General features: G+C 41.3%; 1 protein-coding gene across 1 annotated transcript in view; it reads left to right on the plus strand.

The window, feature by feature from the left end:
* The window catches only part of LPIN2 (lipin 2), an 82712-nt gene that overhangs the window by 22639 nt on the left and 35815 nt on the right, over positions 1–24258 (plus strand). Inside the window, exon 2 of the mRNA XM_055126607.1 lies at positions 22755–22955. Coding sequence (XP_054982582.1) covers positions 22764–22955 — 192 coding nt within the window. The 5' untranslated portion in view covers positions 22755–22763. The remainder of the gene's footprint in view (positions 1–22754; positions 22956–24258) is intronic.

Genomic DNA, 24258 nt, shown 5'->3' on the forward strand with positions numbered 1-24258 from the left:
TTTGCTTTACTTAAGCTATATATATATATTTTTTCTTGAAGACTACAATCTTAGAAAAAAAATTAAACTTTACCACTTTTTTTTCTTGACCCTTCCTCTCCCCCACCTTTTTTCCCCACACTGAGAGGTATCAGGGTTTACTCATGACTCTGTGCTCAGGAATCACTCTTGGAGGTGCTCAGGTTCACTCTTGGTGGTGCTCAGGGGACTATACGGGCTACCAGGGATTGACCTGGGTCAGCTGTGTGCAAGGCAAGCATCCTGCCCACAGTATTGTCTCTCTGGCTCCTTTACCGTTTTATTGAGGTACCATGATTTATAATACCATTATATTTGATGAATACATCATTCTAACACACACCATCCCCAGAGTGCCCACGTACCTCACCAGTGTCTCAGTGTCCCCTCTTACTCTCACACTTCCAGGTGAGTTCAATTCTTGTAGGCCTTCAGTTGCCATTTGTTGTCCCCCTTACTGTACTTCTTTATAGCCGGCATATGAAAGACATATTTTTGTTGCCTGTTATGGACATGATGATACCTACGCAGAAATAGATGAGTAAAGCTAAGCTCCAATTGTAAATCAATAAGTTGATTAAAATTTTTGAAGATTATTAAGATCATTATGTAAAAGTGAAATGTGATTTTCTGTCATGTTCAACCATTTGTTAGCATGTATAAAAAAAGTTTGACAGGAACGTAGCATTTTTTCATGTAGAAGTCATATCCACTCCAAGAAGAGTGGTTGTCATTTTTAATTTTTATTGACCAAGTCTGCGAAGTGTCCCATGCAGATGATGGGGCTGGGCCACACGTCACTGCCAGGGAAGCTGGAGGTGTGTGCCTGTGTCGTAATAGAAGTTGGGAGATGAGCTCCTGCTGTCTGGCCCGTGGCCCCTTGTGGTCAGAACATTTTGTGAATCATCGATCTAAACAGTGAGACAATACCACAGTGAGCAGGAGAGCAAAAGGGCCATCTCAGCTGCTTGTGTAAGAGGTATTTGAGGTAAAAAATGTCCTGAACAGAGTAATCTCTTTTGGCTAGACATGTTCTTTCATTCTTGTCAATCCTCTCCCCACCTAGCTCTTTCCCCTTTTCTCTTCCTTAACGCAAACAGATGCTGAACCTAGGTATGAACTTGGCTCATTTCCCAAACTTAGAGCCTCGAATGTGACTCTGTAGTAGAGCAGGAGGCCATGAGTTTGGTCCCCAGTTTTTGCTGAGTGTGAGCCACATGATGCTGCCTTTGGGACCCCCAGATTCCCCAGGACTCTACAGCCAAGTATGACCCCACCATCCATATCCCAGCAAACATGGAGAGGGGAAGGAGAATGTTTTTTAAGGGGTAAAAATATTATTTAAATATATAAACTGGGAAAGCATTTTTCTGTTTTTCTCTTTAAATATCCTCATCACTCTACCCCTGCTACTTCCTCTTCCTTTCCTCCTTTCATTCTGTGTATTTGTTCATCTCTCCCCTTCTTCCTTAACCTTTAGTTTTTTCTGAATCTCTTTAATCTTGTTCTCTCCTGCTCACTTCTGCTTCACCCTACCCTCTCACTTTTTCCATGTTTTCCCCAACATCCCAATACCATTGTTGTTTTGTTTTGTTTTTCACATCTGATACAGATTCATAGCACCAGTAGAATATAGAGAAAAGGCTTAAGTTTTTACATACTGTATGACATTTAGGTCAAAATATATTAATTTGTTTGGATGTGCACATTGTATGTTGGATAGACTTATTTGTTTATTTGGGGGCCCTCTCAGTCATTCTGAGGGGGGCCCAGAGGCACTCCCAGCGAATGCTCAGGCCTGCCAAGATGATACAGCTTGAGCCCAATAGTGCTGGGGCCATGAGGATCACACTAAGGGTGCTGGGGGGGATCCCAGCCCTTTGTGCTATCCACTAAGCTCTGAATTAGACTCAGTACCCTTGGGCAGTTTCCATATTTCAGGCTTACATCAAGACTTGGTAGGTTGGGCACCAAGCAGTGAAATGCTGAATGCAAGAAAAATGTCCCCATTTCCATTGTGGTGAGATTTGTTTTCATTCTGCCATCTTTATTATCTGTATCTTAGTTTGCTGTATTTATTTTTATTTTTATTTATTTATATTAGTTTTGAGCCATACCCAGCAGTGCTCAGGGGTAACTCCTGACTCTCACTCAGAAATCACTTCTGTGCTTGGGGGACCATATAATAGGATGCTGGGGATCGAACCCTGATTGGCTGCATGTAAGGCAAGTGCTCTACCCACTGTACTATCTGTCCAGCCCCTTGGTTTGCTCTATTTCTGTATAAAATGTTACTGACTTCTCCCTTGTCTTAATTGGACAAACATTGCAAATTTTGACATTTTTGTGTGATGCTTAGATTGAGAGGAAGAGGAAGATTTACAGGAAGAGAAAAAAACCTACTAATGCAAGCAGTATTAAATAGTTGAGCTGCCAGTATATCATTGATGAATCTAATGTCTTTTATGGAGTGACAGAAATTTCTGTCATCTTTGCTTCTCCATTAATAGTTGTTCTTCCCTGTCTCCCACTGATGCTTTCAAGATGGTCTCTGGGCCTTTGAGTAGCCCTGCCTAATAGAGCAGGAGCTAAATTTTAAAACATTAGTATGATTTCAAGTTAATTTTAAATGTTATTCTTGACAGTATATTCGGAATATTTCAGCATGTAACGTTTCTTACAATTCTGTTTTCATTCTAAATATCTATTTGACACAGCATATTTCATGGGTGCCAGGCACTGTGCAGATAGAACCCCTGTGGTTGATGATGGCTTGTAGTGGACAGCATAGCCCAAGGCAAAATCTTAGAGGTAGAAATAAGGTATTTCACTTAAGAACTTAGTTTGGTTTGTGTGTGGTATGTTTTAGGTGTTTAGAAAAATCCGCTTAAGTTCCTTCCATCTGCATTGTGAAACTATATCGGGGTCATGTCAGTCTGATCATACACACAGTCTTGGGTAATTTTAGTTCAGGAGAGCATATATTATTTGTTTCTGATGCCAAAGGTGTATAAAGCTTTCCCTTATATGATGGATTTATAGGAGATTACTTTTCCATACATAGACTTGTTTTCATTTCTGAAATGAGGTTGTGATTGACTGAGAGAATCATTAACTCAATCCCTGTCCCTTGAGATGGAAGCTGCGTGGCCGTCATGTGATTGGGTAGGACGTGGTGCCTATCAGTGTAAACACATGGCCCAGCAGGCCGTGCCTCTGCTTATCTACTTTGGAGAGACGGGTTGAGGCATTTTGAGCAAATCTTATTGGTAAAGTTGTGCATGTTTTGCCTTTTTTTTTTTTCACAAGAACCATTTCCTTTTCATTTTAACCATATTACTGTGTCTGCACACAGTTTGCATTCAGTTTGTCAGCAGAACAGCTTTCAGTTTTGATGATTTAGATACACTTCTTTGGTAAGGGACATGCTTGAAAAGCTAGTTCCATTTTAAAATGTTTTATATAGAAGATGATAGTGAAAATGAGGAGAAGATTCATGAAGGCCCTATAAGCAAGACAGAAGATGTTTACCATGGGAAGGCCCCTCCTGGTATCCTGGTGAGTGTCATCCATCAATATCCACTTCCCCTTGTTTGCAGTCTGGGGACTGCAGAGACAGACACCCACCAAAAGAAAGAGGCTAACTCTGGGCCTCTTCTGAGAAAATGTGGTCTTGATGTTTTCTATTAGGTCTTTTATGTGGAACAGCAATCATGGGCTCTCTGCTTTTTCCTCCTTATGGTACATCTTTCTATCTTTTTCTGTTTATCAAGTAACTTTCTTCCTAGAAAAAAAGTAAGTTGGGGCTTTCAGCAGATTATTTTAAAAACCAGCTTTCAAACTAAGTGTATCCGGTTTCACATTCACTTTGCTTCTAAGGGCAGTGGTTTGAGAGATTAAAAGACATCTGCAAGCTTTATGGTTTTTATTGTTCTGTCCAAAAGGTTTGAAACCTAAACTATGTTAAGTTTGAAATGTGTGGCAGAGGAAATACGGTCTGAATTTATCTAGTTTTCTCTTCTTGCAAGATATAAAAGATACAAAGAAAAGATGAGCTCAGTGTAAATTTTGAAGGCTGCATTAAATAAATTCAGGTGATGAAGGATAATATAATTCTGCCTATGGAACATTTTTCTTCCAACGTAACATGAAGTACAGTAACGTGGAGGTATTGTTAGGGAAGTTAGGAATATGTGCTCTTTTGAAAAATAAGTATAAAATAAGACAATAACTAGACAATTTATAAAATATGTGGCTCAGAATGAGGTTGACTTATAAAAAAATTGTCATCAAATATTGTTACCATTTGGGGCCCTTTTGGTGTGCACACGCTTGTTTCCAGGGTTCTTGGGCACTGGTAGGACGTTTTGTCTAAATGTGAGTGGAAAGTCAGTGCTCCCGAGAGGCGCCCTGCCACATCTCCATTCCACACTCATTGTTGTGAAGGTCCATTGGGGGAATAGTGAACAGAAAAGTTTTAGATGCTTTATGAAGTGCTTTTTAAAAATTCACTTGTTGAGTAACTTTCACATTCACAAATTACCCCATTACTGGAAGTTCTCATTCTTCTTCCTCCTGGTGTATTCTAGAGGGAAGTCAGTGAGTATTTGACTTGACTAGATTTTTATTAGAAGTTCCTTTTTAAGTTAACATTAGAACATTGAAGTCCCATGAATCACTTCCTCTTTTCTGGAGAAGTAGGTTTTCTGGGTGGCTAGTGTTAAGGACACTGGATTTTCTATCTGCTTAATAAGCTATGCTGATAATATGGGAGTTAGACTTTAGAACCTGGGTGTGTGTACTAGAGAGAGGGGGAGTCCTAACTCTTGGGGTTCCAGCCCTCAGTGACCTGGACACTCCTTACTTCTTACGCTACCTGGGCATGGCCACTTGTTGAGAGGTGAAAGTCTCCATCTTAGAGGGCTCTTTACTCTTGGTGTTGTTTGTTTGGAATGTATAAATTTCACTGTTTTATAAATAAGAAAACGACTTAAGCAATTTTTTGAAATTGGAAACTTTAAAAATTGTTTTCCATAAATTTTAATAAAGTGAAGATTTTTCTTTTATTTGGTAAGGGAAGGACCAAATTACTTTATATTCATGTACCCTGAAGTTATAAAGGAATCTACTGGCCTTCCACCCCCCCCCACCCCACACAAACACCCACTTATTTTAAATGACTTGATCGCATTTTTAAAATGAGGACACAATGTACTAACAGAGCACATAGCCAAATTTGTTAACTCTATGAAATGCTTCTACAATTGGGCTGCTCTGTGCTTTAGGGCAAATAGGGATTCTGGAGCAGGTCTCTAGAGGTTTTCCACGGTGGGGCATGGACCAGTACCAGGACACAGGTGGGACAGGTACTTGAATACTCTAGTGGGCATCTGGCAGTTCTTACTAAGAACAGAGGCTGAGATGTCCATGGACAAGTCCCATTGAGGGACACTTGGCTTTGGTTCTTCGGGTACTCCAGGAAGCCCTGACCCTCTGAGGGTCATGCTTCATTGCCTATTACCCTCTGAATTCTCTCTCAGGACTTTGGTATCTATGCAGTTGAGTCCAAAGCTTTTCTGGACACAAGATTGTATATATTATCTAGGGTAAGATTTTAGTGACGTAGACAGTGGTAGATGATAGCAGGTTAGTCATTCCTTACTCAGGGCTTAGGGATTGAGTCATGCTGAGTTAGGAAGCCCTAGTGGGCAATGGAAAAGCACCCACTTCACCCCACCCACATGTCTGTCATTTCTCCTTGCTTTTAACCTTTGCTTCACAATTGATCTCAGGAATTGGTCACAGGTAGCTTAAATTGCTGCCAGAAACATGTCTGGGTTGTTGGAAAACTGTCTTCTGTCTAGTTTTATATTTTTGCCCCCATCTGGTTTCAGTTAGGAAGAAACCTGAGGTTGCTTTCAGTAAAACACATGTATGTATACAACCACTCTTCTATACTGTATGTAGAGGGCGTGATAGAGTCAGTAATTGAAAGAAAACAAAATTCTTTTTTTCATTGAGCAAATATTTATTGTGCCACACTAAATTGGCTAAGATTCACAGGAAGATATTTTGCTATATTTCTAAATAGTTCGCTTGTAACACAACTGAACCGTTTTCTACTAAATGACTGTATAAATGTACCTCTTTAATTTGCCCAGATACTTGTTTCTGATTTCATAGTCCCGGTTAGCTGAACTAAAATTACTCTGTTGATTTAAATTTGGTTCAGTTCAAAATTGGTCAGTCAGTTTTGAGCACTGGAAAACAAGTCATAATCCAATTACCTGATGTCTAGTCAAATAAGGTCCCTTATAAGTGAACTGGGAAGTTTTCTTAAAGGATTTAATAAATCTTTCCTCTCTTAGGAAAATACTTCTCTTTGTGTTGCACTCATTCCATAGGTAATAATTTGTTTATTTATTTTTTAGAAATCAACTTAGTTGCCCACTTAGTGTTGTTGGGTTCTCTGAGACTGAACTGGGGACAACTGATTTTCCACACAGTCAAGGGGCAGTATTTAAACCTGTGAACATAAGTTGCTAGCCTTCCCCCCCCCCCACCTAATTAACAAGGACTTAGTTATTGTAGATTAATAGTAATAAGATTGAAATTATTTTGGAAAAATAATTCCTTCAGAGGAATGATATAGAAGAACAAGATGTATCATCTTCCTTTCTCTTCACTTTCTGAGGTTTTCAAGAGACTAGGAACACTTACCTGTGGTCAGCAGACACTGTCTAAAGGTCCAGTTTGGGACTGTAAAAAGTACTTGTAATCTGTGGGAGTCCTCAGAGCTCTGCAGTGATTCTGATGCCAGCCAGGGAGAGTGATTCCCAAGTTGGACTCCCAGGCTAAAGTCTCAGAATTAACTAGAATCCCAGTGCCTTAGACTAAATCAAAATAGAAGAGAACAGGAGTTCAGGGTTTGTTTGACTTTTGTTTTGTTTTTCCAACTAAATTGCATCCTTTACTCAGCTTTTTTCCTGGTTAAAGGCCTTTGTCAGCTTTGAGATCCAACCCAGAACCCCACCTTGCTTAGAGCATATAGCAACTTTGTCTGACAGTGAGTAGACAGTTCCTCCTTCTTCTGGGTTTTTTGTGATGACCTTTAGCCAGGTGCTCCTTGGTTATTTTGTAGAATTTCCCTCAACTTGGTTTTGACTGATACTATCTCCTAATTTGGTAGATGTTATGTGTTTGTGTCTTGAAGACCCTACAAGTCATGTTCCCTTTACACAGAATCCTACTGGGTGTCCCTGATGTTGGTCTTACTCTGGTAAAGTTTGTGTTGATGATTTGGTTAAGGTGTGTTTAACCTCCACTCTGAAGTTATTAATATTTTTCTCATATATATGTATTTGGGAAATATGTTTTGAGGCTATGCCAACATCTTGTCCTCATACCGTTGTCCTATATTTAACATCCTTTGCCTACCACACTCATTTCTTTGGTGCTCTAAAAGTGAATTTTTATTTCTGTTTTCAACTAAAACTGACCTTTCACCCTAGTTACTTATTAATTTATTTCGGTGTAAACTCACAAGTAACTTACTCTGTAGGTTTGTTATCTAAACCTGTTGTTTCATTGTTCAGATTGTTCCAGCTTTAGCTATTAGGATCTTATTTATGTTAACTGCTGTATTCCTTTAGCATGCCCTATTATTTGATTTTGAGACCCTTTCTATTTTTCTGGCAGTATTAAATATGCCAGCCTCGAATTGTATTTTCCCCCTCCAGCCTTAGGATCAGAACCTTGTCCAAGAACTACTGGTTCCCTTTATTGAAGAATGGCAGTTAGAAACCACAATCAGGACTCGAGGGGATGCTTTTTGCTTCTAAGAGGATCTGTGATTTTTGGTTTTAACAGAGAGAGCTAGGATATTACGTATGTATCCTAACCCCAGCAGAAACACATTTACATTTGGGTATCTGTTCTTGAAGACTTGTAATTTCAGTCCAGCACCAGTGTTTATTTCAGCCTTCTTTCTAGGCAGTTGTATTTTTAGAAAATTCCCGGATGTGTCTGAGTAAGCAGGCTTGGGGAACAGTGGCTCAGATACGTGCCTGTTTGGTGCAGCATGGACTCACGGAGTCCTGTGTGGCTTTGGTTAGTAACTTTTCATTGATGAACAGTCTCTTGGTAATTGTCATCTTTTTCCCTACTTGGATTACTCAGCATGTGTTATACTGAAGATGACTTTGTCATCACTGAAAATACTATGTGTGGTTCCATAGATAGTTAAGATCATGTACCTTTCATACAGGAACCAAATGATAGATTTCCTGTTGTTTTGTTGTTTTTTTTTTAAGTTACTTATGGTGTTAATATTCACCAACTGAAGAGTTAGTACATATTTATCATATTAGAAAGCATACGATAAACATTTTTCTTAAGACGTTTGTGGTTTTATTATATATTTTTGTCTTGGGGCCACACCCAGTGATGCTCAGGGCTTCCTCCTGACTCTGTGCTCAAGGACCCCTCCTGGAGTTGCTTGGGTCACCACATGGGGTCTGGGAATCTAACCTGGGTCAACCATGTACAAGGCAAGTGCCCTACTCTCTGTAGTATCACTCTGACCCCAAACTTTTATGATTTTACAATGTAATAATAAGCTTAATATTTTCCACTTATATTACAGGTGGAAGAATCATCATGACTTTATACAGGTCCTATAAAACAACTTCTTACACTTTGTTCAAAATCGTACATAAATTTAGCATTATTGGTTTTAGGATCAAGGGTTGCATGCATACATCGGAAGAACTCATGCTCCTAAATATATGTGCACTAAATGAGGGACTGATAAATACTTGAAACAAAGAGAGACATTGGTAGCAACACAATAGTAGTCACACACTCAAGTCTCTGTTGATAAAATGGTGTTTTAAAAGGTTAAATGTGAATGCCCTCCTCTTTCCCAGTTTCTTTCCCATGACTGACAGTGGGAAGGATTTGGAGGAAAATGTGTGAACTGTAGTTGAGGTGTGTGGCTTTATTTAGGATATATGTAGTTTAAAATATTAAGGCAGGTGAATGAAGAGTTTGACTTTTCACCAGTGTGAGTGAATTTCTATTTTAAACAAATCTCCCACATGAAATTCAAACTTAATAAAAGAGCTAAATTATTACCAGTTTGTACGTAACTTAAGTAGGGTTTTGTTTGTTTCAGGACGACAGCCAGCAGTGCTCAGACTTATTCCTGGCCCTGCTCTCGGGAATCTCTTCTGGCCTTAACTGCTATACTATCTCTAGCCCCAGGAGGGACTTACTTTAATAGTGGGCTCCTGTAAGAGCATTTGAAGATATTTTTAAACAATTGTTGCAAAATTAAGTTTCACAAATACATGCAATTCCACTCCTAAATAATGCTATGTCTCAGTATTCAACCAAATGAAGTTATGTTCACAGGCAAAGCAAGCCTGGTCACAGGGTTTGTAGTGGTCTTTATTGTAATCAAAATCCAGACACAGTCCTGATGTCTTTTTGCCCGTGGGTGGATAAACAAACTTTGGTACATCCACCTATAAAATGGGATACTACTTTACACCACCAAGAAACTACTGATTTGGGCAGTAATGTTGATCAGTCTAAAGTGTGTATGCCAAGTTTAAAAAAGGGCATAAAACATATTATATGATTTGATTTAAAAAAGACAAGACTGTAGGGACAGGAAATAGGTCCCTGCGTAGAAGAGGATGGAGTGAAAGAGATGACTGGAATAGGACATGAGCACAGGTCCGAAAAAAATTGGACCGCCTGTGAACATTTTAACAGGTGATCTAGTACTATATCTTGATTGTAGTAATTTTTGCATGTGTGTATGTTTAAAATGGTATACTACATAAAGGTTAATCTTATTGTGTATCAAATATGCCTTAATTTTTGTTTAATTATTTTGTTTCAGGGTAGCACCCTCTGGGAGCATGGGGCTTACTCCTGCTCAGGGATCACTCCCGTTGGTGCTAAAGGGTCTCCCAGCCCTACTTTAATTTTTTCAAAGAAAGAAAAACCTGAGGCCAAGAGACAGTCTTGTATGCAGCAGACCCCAGTTGAGTCCAGCACTCCATCACCCCAACCAAAAAAGAAAAACCTTGACTAATTCAAGGTATAAAGTATTTGATGTCTAAATATTGTAATGCATAGCAGAGTTGGTATGAACATCCAAAAATTTTTATATGCTGATAGATTTGTTATATAAAGGTTGACTACGTATTCATCCTCTCTGGTGGTTAAGCAGTCTTAAATTCGTTTCCTTTCCTAATGACTTCTGTGTTTTTCTCTAGTCCCCTTTCAGGCTAAAAGGGTCTCTGTAACAGTATGGTCTGTTCTGTCACTTCATGGTCAAGTAGATTAGAACTGGGTATTAGCCATGAGAGGAAGAGATAAGAATTGGATTCTGAAAATTGGGTGACAAGGTGTTACTCTGCATCTGGGAAACAAGGGCAGAAGCAGTGAAGAGAAATACATAGCCTTTCTAAGAAGTAAGAGCCGTTTAATTTTAGAGAACCTCAATCTTTGGTTGCTGAGACATAGAGGTAGGGGGACTAGATGGGGACCACTTAGGACTTACTCAGTGAACTTGTGAAATACAAAGTACAAATTGAATATTTGGTTTTCCTTGCTCTCTCCTGAACTTCTTTTCAGAGAAGAATATTCTGCCTCCTCTTGCTGAGCATTAAGTGAAGCCATTTCTCTGGGTAGATTATCGTCAGGACTGTGCGGTCTGTGCTGAGTGGGGAACCTTTGCGTGAAAGGGCCTGGCTAGTAATTAAGAGCTCCCCGTGTTGGGGTTTTTTCTCTTGGTTTCTAGGTCCTGACTGCACCTTGTCACCTTCAGAGTGGCCTCCACTGACTCCCTGGCAGATCAGCCATCTCCATGTTCCACCTTACCCCAACCCCTGCTAGGCGCTGAGGGGACCAGGCGGGGCTCCCAGGTGTCCCAGTTGCATCAGTCTTCACAGTCTGTCCTCACAGAGATGGTTTCAGATTTCCCTCAAGGAGAAAGATATCCTTTCTGTCACTCACATTGACCCAATCCATGCAGTCTCTTCTGCAAGGTTATTTTTTGTTTGAGTCACACCCAGCTGTGCTCAGGACTTACTCCTGGCTCTGCACTCAGGACTCACTCCTGGTGGAGCTTGGGGGCCCATATGGGATGCCCGGTATTGACCCTGGGTCGGCCGTGTGCAAGCCAAGTGCCCTATGTGTGTACTCTTGCTGCCTCGCTCCGACCCCTCTGCAAGGCCTTGAAGCCCCCGGGGAAAGGCTGTTTCGGGTTTGAGCCTCACATTTGGAACATTGGACTGGCCTCTGCTGTATTGCCATTTTCCTAAGTACTCAGTGACATGCATTTTGTTTATCTCTTAAGTTGTCCTTTCATTCAGGTTGCAGAACAAAGTAGTGTGCCATCCCACCCTCTCCTTGCTCATTCAGTTCTTTAAAACTTGTGTTCTTTCACTCACTGATTCACTCTCAGTGCTTAGCTGAGAACTATGGCTAAGCACTTTGCAGGGCTTTGGGGGGAGTTCATCAATACAACAGCACTTCTCATCTCTCAGAATTTAGAATTCTGAAGTGAGTTAGCCCCATCCTGTGGCGTGTGCTCGCATGTGGGCACCCCCAGACTCCCTGTGCTTCCTGCTTGCTTTCAGTCCCAGAGCCTGCAAGGACTCACCCCATGGCTCCTTCTGCACTTTTCTGCTAGGCTTCGTGGAGTCACATTTGTTGTGGACCTCATTTCCTTTCTGTGTCCACCTCCTCCACACCAGGAAGCTGAGAATAGCCTTGCTCCTCCTATGAAGTCTGAGATCCTGAGGGCAGTTTGTGGAATTGAGAAGAAAGCTGGTGTTTCTTTTTTTTTTTCTCTGCCTCAGCCCCCTCCCCCTTATGGCTGCCCCAGCCCCTCCCCCATCACCGCCCCAGCCCCCTTTCCCCCTTCGCTGCCTCAGCCCTCTGTCCCTCATGGCTGTCCCAGCCCCCTTCTCCACATCAGTGCCCAGCCCTCTCTCGTCATGGGTGCCCCAGCCCCCTTCCCCTCATCACTGCCCCAGTCCTGCGGTTGCTAGGGTGGAGAGTGGTGCTCACACGGTTTCCCTTGCGCTGCTTGTCAGGGGTCTTACGTCAGGTTGTGGTGCTGGCGCCTGTGCTCCCCGCGGTGGTTGTGGTACTCAGACTGCTGCTCTCCAAAGATCATGCCTCCGGGACATCTTTAGGTTTGGGGGCTTGCCAAGAGTCGCATACCTCGTTTGTGGTGCCAGGGGCTGTAGATCGGACTCGTGACTGCCACAAAGGCACCAGGCTGAGGCCGTACATTTGCCGGGCTGCTGTCTGTAGCCCTGCCCTGTCCCCCCCCACCCCCTGGTATTGACTTTTGAATCCTGGAAATGACTGCCTCAGTGACTGGTATACAAGACAGGGAACTCAGATGCAGCAGGGGGCATTTACGGACTTTCGTATATTCACCAGGAAGGCAAAGCAAATTGTAAAAACCAGGGCTACCATGCAGTAAAGAACAGTATGGCCATGTGACAAAGTGCCTGAACCTTACACAGTCCAAGGTGATTGTTTATCTACTTTGTAGATAGTATGGTGAACTCATAGTGGTATGAGTCCAGTAAGCAGAAATTTGTGCTTCTGTAGTTAAAATAAATTAGGTGTTCAAAATTTGAGATATCAGCTTAATAACCTTGACAGTGTTGAGGTCAGCCTCATGTCCTTTCTCTATAAAAACAAAAATAGAGAAAGAGGGCAAGAAAGTCTGAATTCAGTTAAAAAAAAAAAAAGACATCATTTGAGACATTTGTTGCTGATTTCCTCAGTATGTTTTCATGGGGAAAGTAATGAAAAACTCCAAACCAAGTCAAAATTAGTATCAGCCCGTTTGAAGTCCATTGTTGGCAAACATGGAGATCTTGTTTACTTTTGTTTGGGGCCAACCTGGTGGTTAAGGTGGATGCTTAAGGGCTGTTTCTGGCATGTTGCTCAGGGCAACTGCCTACAGTGCCAGGAATTGAACCAGCACCTCATGCATGCAAGGGAAGACCATTGAGCGGTCTCTCCTTCAGTAACACTGTTCATCAGACAGGTATCTGTGCTGGGAGGAGCCAGGACTGCCCCTGCCCGAGTCCCCGGTGGCTCAGCTGCCTCATTTTCTGCTCAATTTGGCACCTCACACTTTAACATGTTCATTTCACCCTGTTTGGGTCAGATGTCACACAGGGCATGGTAATACCGTCAGAGCTAGCCATTCTGTCATCGCTGTTCAAATGAAAATCCACCCCCCTCCATTAGAGACCCCTGAACCGTCAAAGGTTGAAGTGGTACTGGGTTATATATAACTAGGTAAGAAACCTCTTGGGAAAGTCTTCCCAGCCTCTGTCGACATTGCTCCTCTCCAACCTTGTTTTCTTTCCTGTGGCCCCTCTGTCTAATAGGCTGGGCCCTTGTCTCAGGCCCTGCCCCCTATTTTCATGATTTTTTTTCACATGGAATGCCCCATTGGAATGCCCTTGGATCCCACATATGACCCCTGGTTGAGAAATGCTGCCTTAGAGGAGGGAATATGTATTTTGGCTCATAAGTACTCTGTTTTCTCAACAAGCATCAACATCAGGAGGAGAAAGTCCCCCTGTGTGGTAGAGACGGGGTGTTCCCACATGGGGAGCCGTCAGAATCAAAGAGGACAGATTCTTACACACCAACCGACTTCCAGTTTTCAAGTCTGACCTGGGGCCCAGGAAATCTGCATCTTAACCACCAAAACTTAATTATATTGCAGGGTAGAAGGGTGCTTTGAGAAATACTCATCTGGCTGGCCAGAGCATCTCTTCTTGGCACATGTGTTCCCTCGCCTGGCCCTGGCCAAGGGAAGCTCATTTTCTTGCCTTCTTGTTCCTGTCACATGCCTTTGTGTTGTAGAACAAATGTGTCTTCCCCAAAGTCCTCCTTGACTTTCACAGACAGCTTTTCCACCCTTCACTTTCTCTATTCTAAATTCTCTATTCAAAATAACACTCACAAAGTTTTAAGTCAGGCAATAATTCCCTTTCTGTTGTTCGACCCTTCGGGGAAAAGAGGGCAGTGTTTTACTTATTTTATATTTATATTAAAAGGTCTTACTCTGCTACCTGGAGTTGAAGCAGGTACTCAGATTTGCTTTGAGTGTATGGAAATGAATCTTAATGACACAGGCCAGTACGAAAGCTATTTTGACGCTCTCCATCACAAACCCTCTGTGTTGTCCTCAAAGGAATTACACAGTCTCCTTTGGTATTTCTGAGCTGCTTCTGCAGTGGTGTTACACTGATGGTCCTTTCCTATGTAAGACTCACTGACTCCCTTTTTCACTCTGGCAGGCAGCCAGCAGAGGAAGTTGGTGTATTCAGGAAGTTTGCAGGCAAACACAAGATTTTTGTTTCCAGAGAGAGATGTGTAGCAGGCATTTCTCTGGGTGCCATTGCTACCTTTCCTCTTCCATGGCCTTTTATTTTATTTTATTTTTGCAGTATAAGCAATGAAACCAAAATTTCATTTAGTGAGTACAAATAAAATATATAGTAAAAAACAAATAGAGCTAGAGAAAGAGTTTGATGGGCCAAGCACCCTACAGGGAAAGGTCGAGTTTGATCCCCGGAACCCCAAGATTCCCCCAAGTACAACGGAGTGAGCCTGCCCCAGTCCAAGTGGATATGGCCCCAAACCAACAAAATTATCAAATCACAAATGAATTACAGTAAAATCTACTTAAGACAAAATATGAAACTAAATTCTAACAAGCAAAATTGGTAAAGTAAAATAAAAGCTGAGATATTTAAAAACACCTAATACAAAATTAAGAATGTAAATAAAACTGAAATGTGTAAACATACAAAAATAAATTACCGTAAATTAATTTAAACAAAATTAGCAATAAATTAAAGTAACTATACAAATAGTAAACAAAATTAAATACAAGTAAAAAAGCTATTTTTAGAATTAAAATAAGTTAAGTGAGTGATTAAATAAGCGATAAATTAGTAAAATGAATTATTTTAGTTAAATTAGCTATTATAAAAATAGTTATAAGTTTAGATAAAACATTTAGATAAATTACAATAAATTACCTGATAAAATACTTCAGTAGTTAAAGAGTGATAAGTTACTTATTTTATAATTTAATAAATTATCTGGGCCGGAGCAATAGTACAGTGGTTAGGGCATTTGCCTTGCGTGAGGCCGACCCAGGTTCGATCCCTGGCATCCCATATGGTCCTCTGAGTGTAGAGCCAGGAGTAACCCCTGAGCATTGCTGGGTGTGACCCAAAAAGCAAAAAAAAAAAAATAAAATAAAGATGTAATTAAATTAGATAATTAAGGGATTAAATAGTTAAATAATAGAGTACTTAAATAAGTGAAAAATAACTTAAATAATTTAAAATAAAACTTAAATAATTTAAAGCTAAATTTATAAACAAAAATAAATGCTAGGGGCTGGAATGATAGCACAGCAGGTAGGGCGTTTGCCTTGCACGTGGCCGACCCAGGTTTGATTCCCAGCATCCCATATGGTCCTCTGAGCACTGCCAGGAGTAATTCCTGAATGCAGATCCAGGAGTAACCTCTGTGCATTGCCAGGTGTGACCTCCCCCCCCCAAAAAAAAAATCTAAAATAAATTATTTAAATAATTTTTAAAAAGTGAGTTGCCAGTATTACTTGCTGGGGTTTAGGGCCTGTGACCCAGGCTGTGTGGGTCTCAACCAGAGCAGGAGGTGGTTTAGGGACAGGAGCCTGGAGGACGAATCCCAAGGGCGGGGGTCAGGTTTGTGGAGATGAGGCCAAAAAAAGCCACAAGGAGAGGCGGTAAGCAGTCGGGTTGAAGACCACGGGTGCAGCTCTGGGCTGTGTCCAGCTGTAGTTCCCAGCAACAGGGCAGATACCCAGTCTAGCAGGGACAGTCCAGGTTCCTGGTGGGAGCTGGTCCCGGTGATGGAGAATCCCCATAGTCTGACCCGATTTGGGGGACCCACTCAGCTGGCACGTCTGAAACAGGACACCAGGACCACAGGCTTAGCAGTGATAGATCCTGCCTGGCATGGTTCAGATTCTGGGATGGGTCTCCAACACAAGCTCCTGCGCGTAGGTGAGGCCAGAAAAAGCTCCCATGTTCTTTTAGTTTGGGGGTAATACCCAGCAGTGTTCGGGGGCTGCTCTGTACTCTGTGCGTAGGAGTTGTTCCTGTTGGTTCATAGCGGACCACATAGTGTCAGGGATTGAATCCGGGTCTCCTGCATGCAGAGTATGCTCGGTGCCCATTGAGCCATCTCCTTGCCCTCGTGGTCCCTTTTTTAAGGTTGATTCTGACCTCAGGGTTCTGGAACAACTAAAGGGACTTCAGACTACTTGGTTTCAGCCTTCAGGTCTTTTGCCTCAAGGTTGTGAGCTGACCTTGAGAGTGAGATGATGTTGGGAAAGAAGGAAGACTGGAACCTGAGTTAGAGAGGAGCTGAGTTCTGGTGAACAGTAGAAGATAGTATCACTGGTCTCCGTCTAAATCTCAGACGCAATGAGTGATGTCTGCCGTGCAAGACTTGCAGTGATTTTTTGAAGATGAAGTATGTTACAGAAAGTTCTTGAAATGTGCTGATTGCTGCTCATGCCTATCTAAGCTTGAGTGCCTAGAGGAATTTGGTCCCAGAGCACAGTGTAAGCTGGAATATGAACCAGGTAACTATTTTGTTCTGGTGGCTGTTTCTTGAAGTACATAGAAGTGTCCGTTTGTGCTTAGCACATTCCTCATGTCTGTGATTAGACAGCTGGAGGAAATGTCAGATTTTTATAAAAAACGATTCCTCACCATCTGCAAGCCTCAGCCATGTGTAGCCTCCCTGACATTGCAGCATGGGGCTGCAGGAGGGCTCAGTGCCAGTGCTCATTGTGGTATGCAGAGACACAGAGGGTAGGTGAGTCTTCATCAAACCCCCTATAATTATTTTGCATGTATATGGCTGAGTAACAGTCAGCAATGACAGTTTTCAGTTGTCGAGTGCAGCCTGCTTGCAGCAAAAAAATCGAGGGTGAGGAGCATAGGAGGTGTGTAAGAATTTCATCATCGTTGTTTATTGAGGAATTAAAGACCTCAGCTCTAGGTTCAGATCCCGGGTTTGAATATTGACTCTACTAAGTGACTCAGCACTTTTGAACCTCCTAAACAGGAATGTTGATACAAACTCTTGGGTGATTGTGAAGATTACACAAGGTAATACACAGGTTTACTAGCACTTGACATGTAAAAGCCAGTTGCATTTGTTGATAGAACTGTTAACTAGTTATACTAGTATTGAGTACACCTATGAAGATGAACTTAAACTTAGGAAACATATTCTGAAAGATATAAAAGAATGGTTTAGAATGTATTCATTTTTATATTGAGAACAATTTAGAAGCATACAGTATTTTAATAGTTCTTAGAAACTGTTATATTTTAATAGCTTCCTGAGCATACCACTTTAAACTAAATTGGGCAGTTTTATAAAATGTGGATCGGTATTTAAATCTATTTACTGATTCTTTTTAAAGTAAATTATTGCAAATCATGATGATTTGTGTTAATTTTTTCTAATGCTCAGGAAAAGCCATTAGGCAAATCATTAAACATTTAATAAATAGTTTCATAAAAAGAGCTACCCATTTATTCTACATACTGGTATACGTTTACTTTAAAGAATTTGATATGAAAAGATTAACAGTGGGCACTACTTAATTTCAGTGGTATAGACTATTTCAGTAGATTATTTAGTCTTTTGATTGGATGTATAAAGGGCCATTTGACCCCCAGTAATTGCTTGCTATCTACTAGTTCTTTCCATTTTGAATTCAGTTCAGTAAGTGTATCCCTATGCTGGATGCACTTAACATTGACCCCCAAGGAAGCAGGTGTGTGGTCCTTCACAGATCCTGGCTGTTATGTCAAGTACAGCAGCCAGGCTGCACCATTGTGTCTAGTTTTGGAAAGACAGATATGTTTACAGTTTGTAATTAAACAACAGGTAAACCCAGTCATATCAGATTTGGGCATTGGAGGTGGGGCTCCAATGTTGGGGGCTGTGGCCATACTCAGTTATACTTGGCCAGCCTGGCTGTACGGTTTAATACTGGGCCTTACAGTGCCAAGGATTAAACTCGGGTTCTTGTGTAGGCAAGGCATGCCCTCCAGCCCTTTGTCTCCCTCTCTCCCTGGACCCTCCCTCCCCCAAACACCCACCCGCATTGAACTCAGGGCCTCACACATGAAATGCATGTGCTCAGCTGCTGGGCCACATCCCTGACTCTTTCAGATATGTGAAGGAAAAGGAATGCTTAGTCCAGAGTAATGAAGTCCAATTGTGGTTATACAATAAACTATAATGTGTAGTGTTGTTACACATGCACACACATATGTATATATGTATATATATTTATTTGCTTTTTGTAACTCTGGCGCTAGATCAGGGTGCTGGCAGATTCAGTTCCTCCTAAGGTCCTGCCTTCCCACTGTGTCCTCACAGGGAGCAGGGCACTGTGGGGGGAGCTGGGCCAAGTGAGCGAATCTTCTAGCTGTGTTAGCACCCTTTTGTTTCTCATTTTGTAAGGACACTAATCCAGACATTGGCCATGCCCAGTGACCACATCTAAGCCAGATTCCCAAGGCTTTTCCTCCGAATAGGGTCACATAGGGCCTTAGGACTTCAAAACTGGAATTTGAGAAGCATTCAGTCCACAGCAATGCTTTGTCTTTCTAAGCCTTAGTTTCATTATCTTTAAAAATAGAAGTAGTTGGCCAAGGATATAAGTCAGTGATAGAGTGCATGCTTTTAATGCACAAACCCTGGATTTGATCCCTGGCACCTCCCCACAATCCCCACACCAAAGAATAGAAATAGTAATGCTTGCGATTAAGAAGCAGCTTGATTTGGTGCAGTAATTGCTTGAAAACTTAGTTGCTGCTACTGCAATCATTGTTAATGCTACCAGATTTCAGAGATGTGGTTGAAGTGTGGATAAACTCCAGTTCTAAGTATAAATAAATGTGATTTTCTATCCCGTCTTCTCTTTCTGAGCCTGAAGATAAGGATGCTTCCTTATATTTAGTTCCATGTTTCTCCTTCTCTGTGAGCATCTTTATGTCCGCTGCTTTCTGATTCCGTATCCCTTTGCTCATTCTCTGAATTACACCTCATTTCTTTCTGTGTTCCTCTCCTCGGTCGCTATGACTCTCCATTCTTCAGTTCATTTCCCCGGTTTCTACTTGCCGCATCATTCACTATAAAATAGGATAATGCTTACAATTAAGTATATATTTTTCCTTAATTTTTTGAATCTTTGTTTTATTTCCAAAGCTGGGGTCTTAATGGCGACACACCCCCTTTGTGCCTGGGTCCCCTAGTCCTGTTTTTCCTACCCATGCTGTGAGTGCTGTCAAGAACTGCTCAAGGCCTGGCTACTGTTCTGCTTTGTTCCAGCCAGTGCTGGATGCATCTGGAGACTAGATTCTGCTCAGAGAGAAAGCCAGTTAGCATAGCTCCTTGGGCATCAGTTGCTTTCTGCAAGACACAGCAGCATGGATCCCCCCGTCCCCCCAGTTTTGAGGGAGAACCCTCCTGATAGAGCAGAACTTCTCATTCCTGGGCATGGAAAATGTGTTTGTAGGCACTGAGCCTCCCTTTACTTTTATTTTTCCAGCTTTTGTAGTATAAGCGGAATTGTTTCATATCTGCTAAGAGAAAACCGGTTATTTGACAGCCTGTATTTTTCTACATTTAGTAACTAGCATTTACACAGTAGACATTCTTGTATAACAGCACGTTCTTTAACCATGGTAATTAAAATCATCTTGAATAGATGTAGTTACAGTTAAGTGTGGATTCTGAGCTTTAGTTGATGTTAGCTTATTGTACATTTTGTTTATAAAACTAATGTTTTATGACTATAGATTCTTACAAGTTATCATTTTTCAGTTTCTTTTTTAAAGAAACCTATGCAATGAATTATATATTTTTTAAATTGCAGCAAACCCTACTTAGAAATTTCTACCATTAGTCCAGCACTAATATGGAGATTGACTTTTATCAATATATTTACCAGTATCAAGAAACTTGTGGACATATGTTACACTGTAAGCAAATTCTTATGGACTCTTAAGTTGCTTGAAAATGCTGTCTGGTACAAGAGTGAAAAAGTGAGCTACACAAAATAAGTATTATATTTCTGTTTTGGGGGGGACATTCTTAATATGCAGAAATTCTGTACCATGACCCCAGAAACAAGAAAAAACAGCAAAATGTTTATAATCCTTCCTGTGAATAAATTGTACTACTCTTCAAGAAGGGATACATGGCATATCAGCATATGAAAAGATGTTCAGCATTATTAGTCATTAGGAAATGAAAATCAAAACCAGTACCCTACACACCTATCCTCATGATCACAGTGAGAACTAGTGGCAATGCCAATGCCGGCAGGACGAAGAGTAACTGCAGCTCTGGTGGCAGAGTCTGTACCAGCCAAGCACTCACCTCCCCTGCAACCCAGCTGTCACTTTCCCAGTCAGATGAAACTTATTTTCATACAAAAATGCAAACGTGTGCTTGTAGCAGATTTTGCTGTAATAGCTAAAACTTGAAAGAACTCAGCAAGTGAGGGGGTCTTGCTGTGCCTTACCATGGCACACAAACTGACAGTTGGCATGTGCAGCCACCTAGTCGATGACATGTAGAAATATGAGTGGGGGGAAATCTTAAAAAGGTTTTATATACTTATGCTTGCATTGCTATAACTTTTTGTAAAAGGGCAACAGGATGGGCCTTTGTGTTGACAAATGTTCTGAATCTTAACTGAATCATTGTTGATATCCTGATTGTGATATTGCACTAGTCCTGCAAGGTGTTTAGGGAAAAACCGGACAAAGGACACATGAATCATTTCTTACAACTGTGTGTTTATGAATTGATAATTATCTTTAGAAGATTTCATGTTTTAAAAATAAGATATGAATAATCTGATGAAAGAGTAGTTCCTCTCTGGGGCTGGAGCAATAAGTACAGCGGGTAGGGCATTTGCCTTGCATGCGTTCAGCCCGAGTTCAATTTCCAGCATTCCATATGGTTCCTGAGCACCACCAGGAGTAATTCCTGAGTGCATGAACCAGGAGTATCCCCTGAGCATCACTGGGTGTGACCCAAAGGGGGGGGGAAGAGTAGTTCCTCTGTATACCATGATTTTTAAGCTCATTGTTGATGGTTCATTTGATTATTAAAGAAGTAGTTGTTCACTTGATAATACTTAATTTGAACTTAAACTTAAACTTTAAGTTTAAGTCAATTATTCTAAAAAATGTTCACCAAAGTATAACTATTCCACACTGGCATATAAAGGATATCTCCTTGTTTTGTGTTGTCTGGCTACCTGTGTTTCTTAAAGCCATTAATTTACCTGTACATTCATTTTGGGAGGTTGGTAGCATGGGCTTTGAAATAGATTCTAGAGGCTGGGACTGGAGAGATAGTTCAGTGGGTCAAGTTCATGCTTAACCTGCAGTACTGTGTGGTCCCCTGAGTACCACAAAGAAGACCCCTGAACACAGAGCCAGAAATTTCCCTGAGCACCTGGGTTCGACCCCCAAACAAAATTTAAAAAAAAAATTCTCCCAAGGTGAAATTATTGTGCTGTGCTTTATTGTGTAAAGCTGATAAGTCTTGGTGTGACACATTCGCTTGTGTCTAAGAGTAGAAGAGGATGCTTGCATACTCTCCAGGCACTGCCAGGGGCTCTCACTCTCCTTCGAAGGGCGGGTGAGGTCCTCTGTAGTCCCCCTCAGTGTGTTCCTAAGGAGACAGTGCTCTTTTTCCCAGGTTAGCTCTGGATTCACCTGACAGCATTGAGTGTGCTTTCTGGGAACTTTCCAAGCATGTAATTGTAAGCCCAAGGCAGAGGAGAAGGCAGGTCAAGGGAAGCAGCATTGTGGTGAATTACTGGGGAAGAGTCTCACTTATCTGGTTCAGACTAGTCAAACCTAGATGAGCCCCAATAGTGAAGGACGTCTCCACCATTTGGTCTGCTTCCCTGCTGGCCACAGGAGAATGACTTTTGCTCAACTGTCGAAGTGTCTGGCAAGTGAAATGTGCTGTTCGATAGTTGGAAGTAAAGTTTTATGACCTTGGGGCTAAAGGGAATCTATTTTTATTTTTCTAATTAGGAAAGGAGTTGAAGCAGGAGGTTTACCCACTCACGTACCTCCCTTGTCTCTTTGACTCACTAGTCTTCCAACAGAGTGTGATTTCATTTTTCTCCTGAGCTTGTATTCTGCTTGGATTCTGTAGCCATAGTGAATACAGTAGTCCCTGGTTCCCCAGGTCTAGGGCCAGAAGGGTGGCAGCAGTGATAAGGCGCTTTGCTGAGTTTGTGCAGGGTCTCTGCTTCAGAAGAAATTCCCTAATACACCTGGCTCTATCTGCATGATGCAAAAGGAAAAAGCACTTAGGAATTCCCCAGGATTGGGCTAGAAAAAAATCTTCCATGCGAAGAAAGAAAGTCTGAGATTGCCTTTGGGTGGAAATGTATAAAAAATCATCAAAGTTACATGAAGAGTGTTATGTGAGTGTTATGTGCAGGTACATAATTTGAATGGTATTATTTGAGTCACTGCTATCTCTGTCATTGTCACAGTCACAAATTCAGTGTTAACATCTCACCTCTTTTTTCGCCCTTGTTTTTTTAGTCCCAGACCATGAATTACGTGGGACAGCTGGCGGGGCAGGTGATTGTCACCGTGAAAGAACTCTACAAGGGCATCAACCAGGCCACCTTGTCCGGGTGCATCGATGTCATCGTGGTGCGACAGCAGGATGGCACATATCAGTGCTCTCCTTTCCATGTGCGTTTTGGGAAGCTGGGCGTCCTGCGGTCCAAGGAGAAAGTGGTGAGTTCGGGTTGGAAGGAAGACAAAGGCCTTGAACCCACCAGTGTGAGTGCTCTGATCCTTGAAACAGATTTTAAGCCTGCACAATGTTGAAGACAATGATTATGAGAAGTCAGCTTTCAAAGTGGCTTCTACATTCAGAAAGGCCCCGCTGTATGAAATCTGAGGGATACTTAGACCACATTTGTTTTGATAATTCTTTTCTATTGCAGCTTAAGACCAAAACAGGAAAACTAAAGTTACAGCGGGAAGTTGAATGTGTTTAGAAAAAAAGTTCCTTCAGGTGTTGGAACATTATATGACTGAAACCCAATTATGAACAACTTTGTAACTGTATATCTTATAGTGATTCAATTAAAAAAAAGTTTACCTTTTAAAAGCATATTGGAATATTTACGCTAATTTCTTCATATTAATTATGTATAGAATATATGAATATAACCAAGCATATGTTGCATTTATCTAAATTATTGTCAACTTTCTTTTGACATTAAACTATAACTTCTTACTCATGGTCTACATTTTGTTACTGATATCAGGGCTCATCCCCCAGCTGATTGAAAATGTAAACCCACTGGTATTTGTTTAGTATTTGTTTTCTTTTAAGGGAAATTTTTTCAGAAAGATGATATTTTTATTGATCTTTTTTGGCTCTGTGCTCAGGGTACCTTATGCCATGCTGGGACTGGAACCAGTTGTTGAATGCTTGGCAAATAGGTTAACTTTTATGTAATCTCCCCCTTCTCCACTTCCTCTTCCTCCTCCTCCTCCCTCCTTCCTTCTTTGTTTTTAGCCACAACCAGTGGTGCTCAGGGCTTACTCCTGCCTCTGTGCTCTGGGATCTCCTAGTGGAGCTTAAGGAACTATTTGGGGTGCCGGGGATCTAACTCAGGTCAGCCGCATGCAAGACAAGTGCCTTACCCACTTGACTATCACTCTGGACCCTTCCTTTTTCTTACATCCTTTTCCCTGCATATTTTAGAGTAACTGTAAGATTTGTGTGACTAATGTCCATCAAATTAGAAAATTGAACTAAGAATTAAACATTACATAAATAGGATTTTCATTTTTGTTGTTGTCCCACAGTATCTAAATAGTGTAGGGAATTTTCTCAGAGTTTCAGTGAAAGTTCCTGACCTTTTGAGGTGTGTTAGAAGTAGATGTTAGAACATTGGCACATTGAAAACAGCTTTATTCCTGGTTTTGACTGTTTTACATAGCTAATCTTATCCACAAAAAAATTATCTAGGGGCTGGAGCAGTAGCACAGTGGGAAGGGCATTTGCCTTGCACGTGGCCAACCC

This window comes from Sorex araneus, chromosome 2 (genome assembly GCF_027595985.1).
Source record: "Sorex araneus isolate mSorAra2 chromosome 2, mSorAra2.pri, whole genome shotgun sequence".
NCBI lineage: Eukaryota > Metazoa > Chordata > Mammalia > Eulipotyphla > Soricidae > Sorex > Sorex araneus.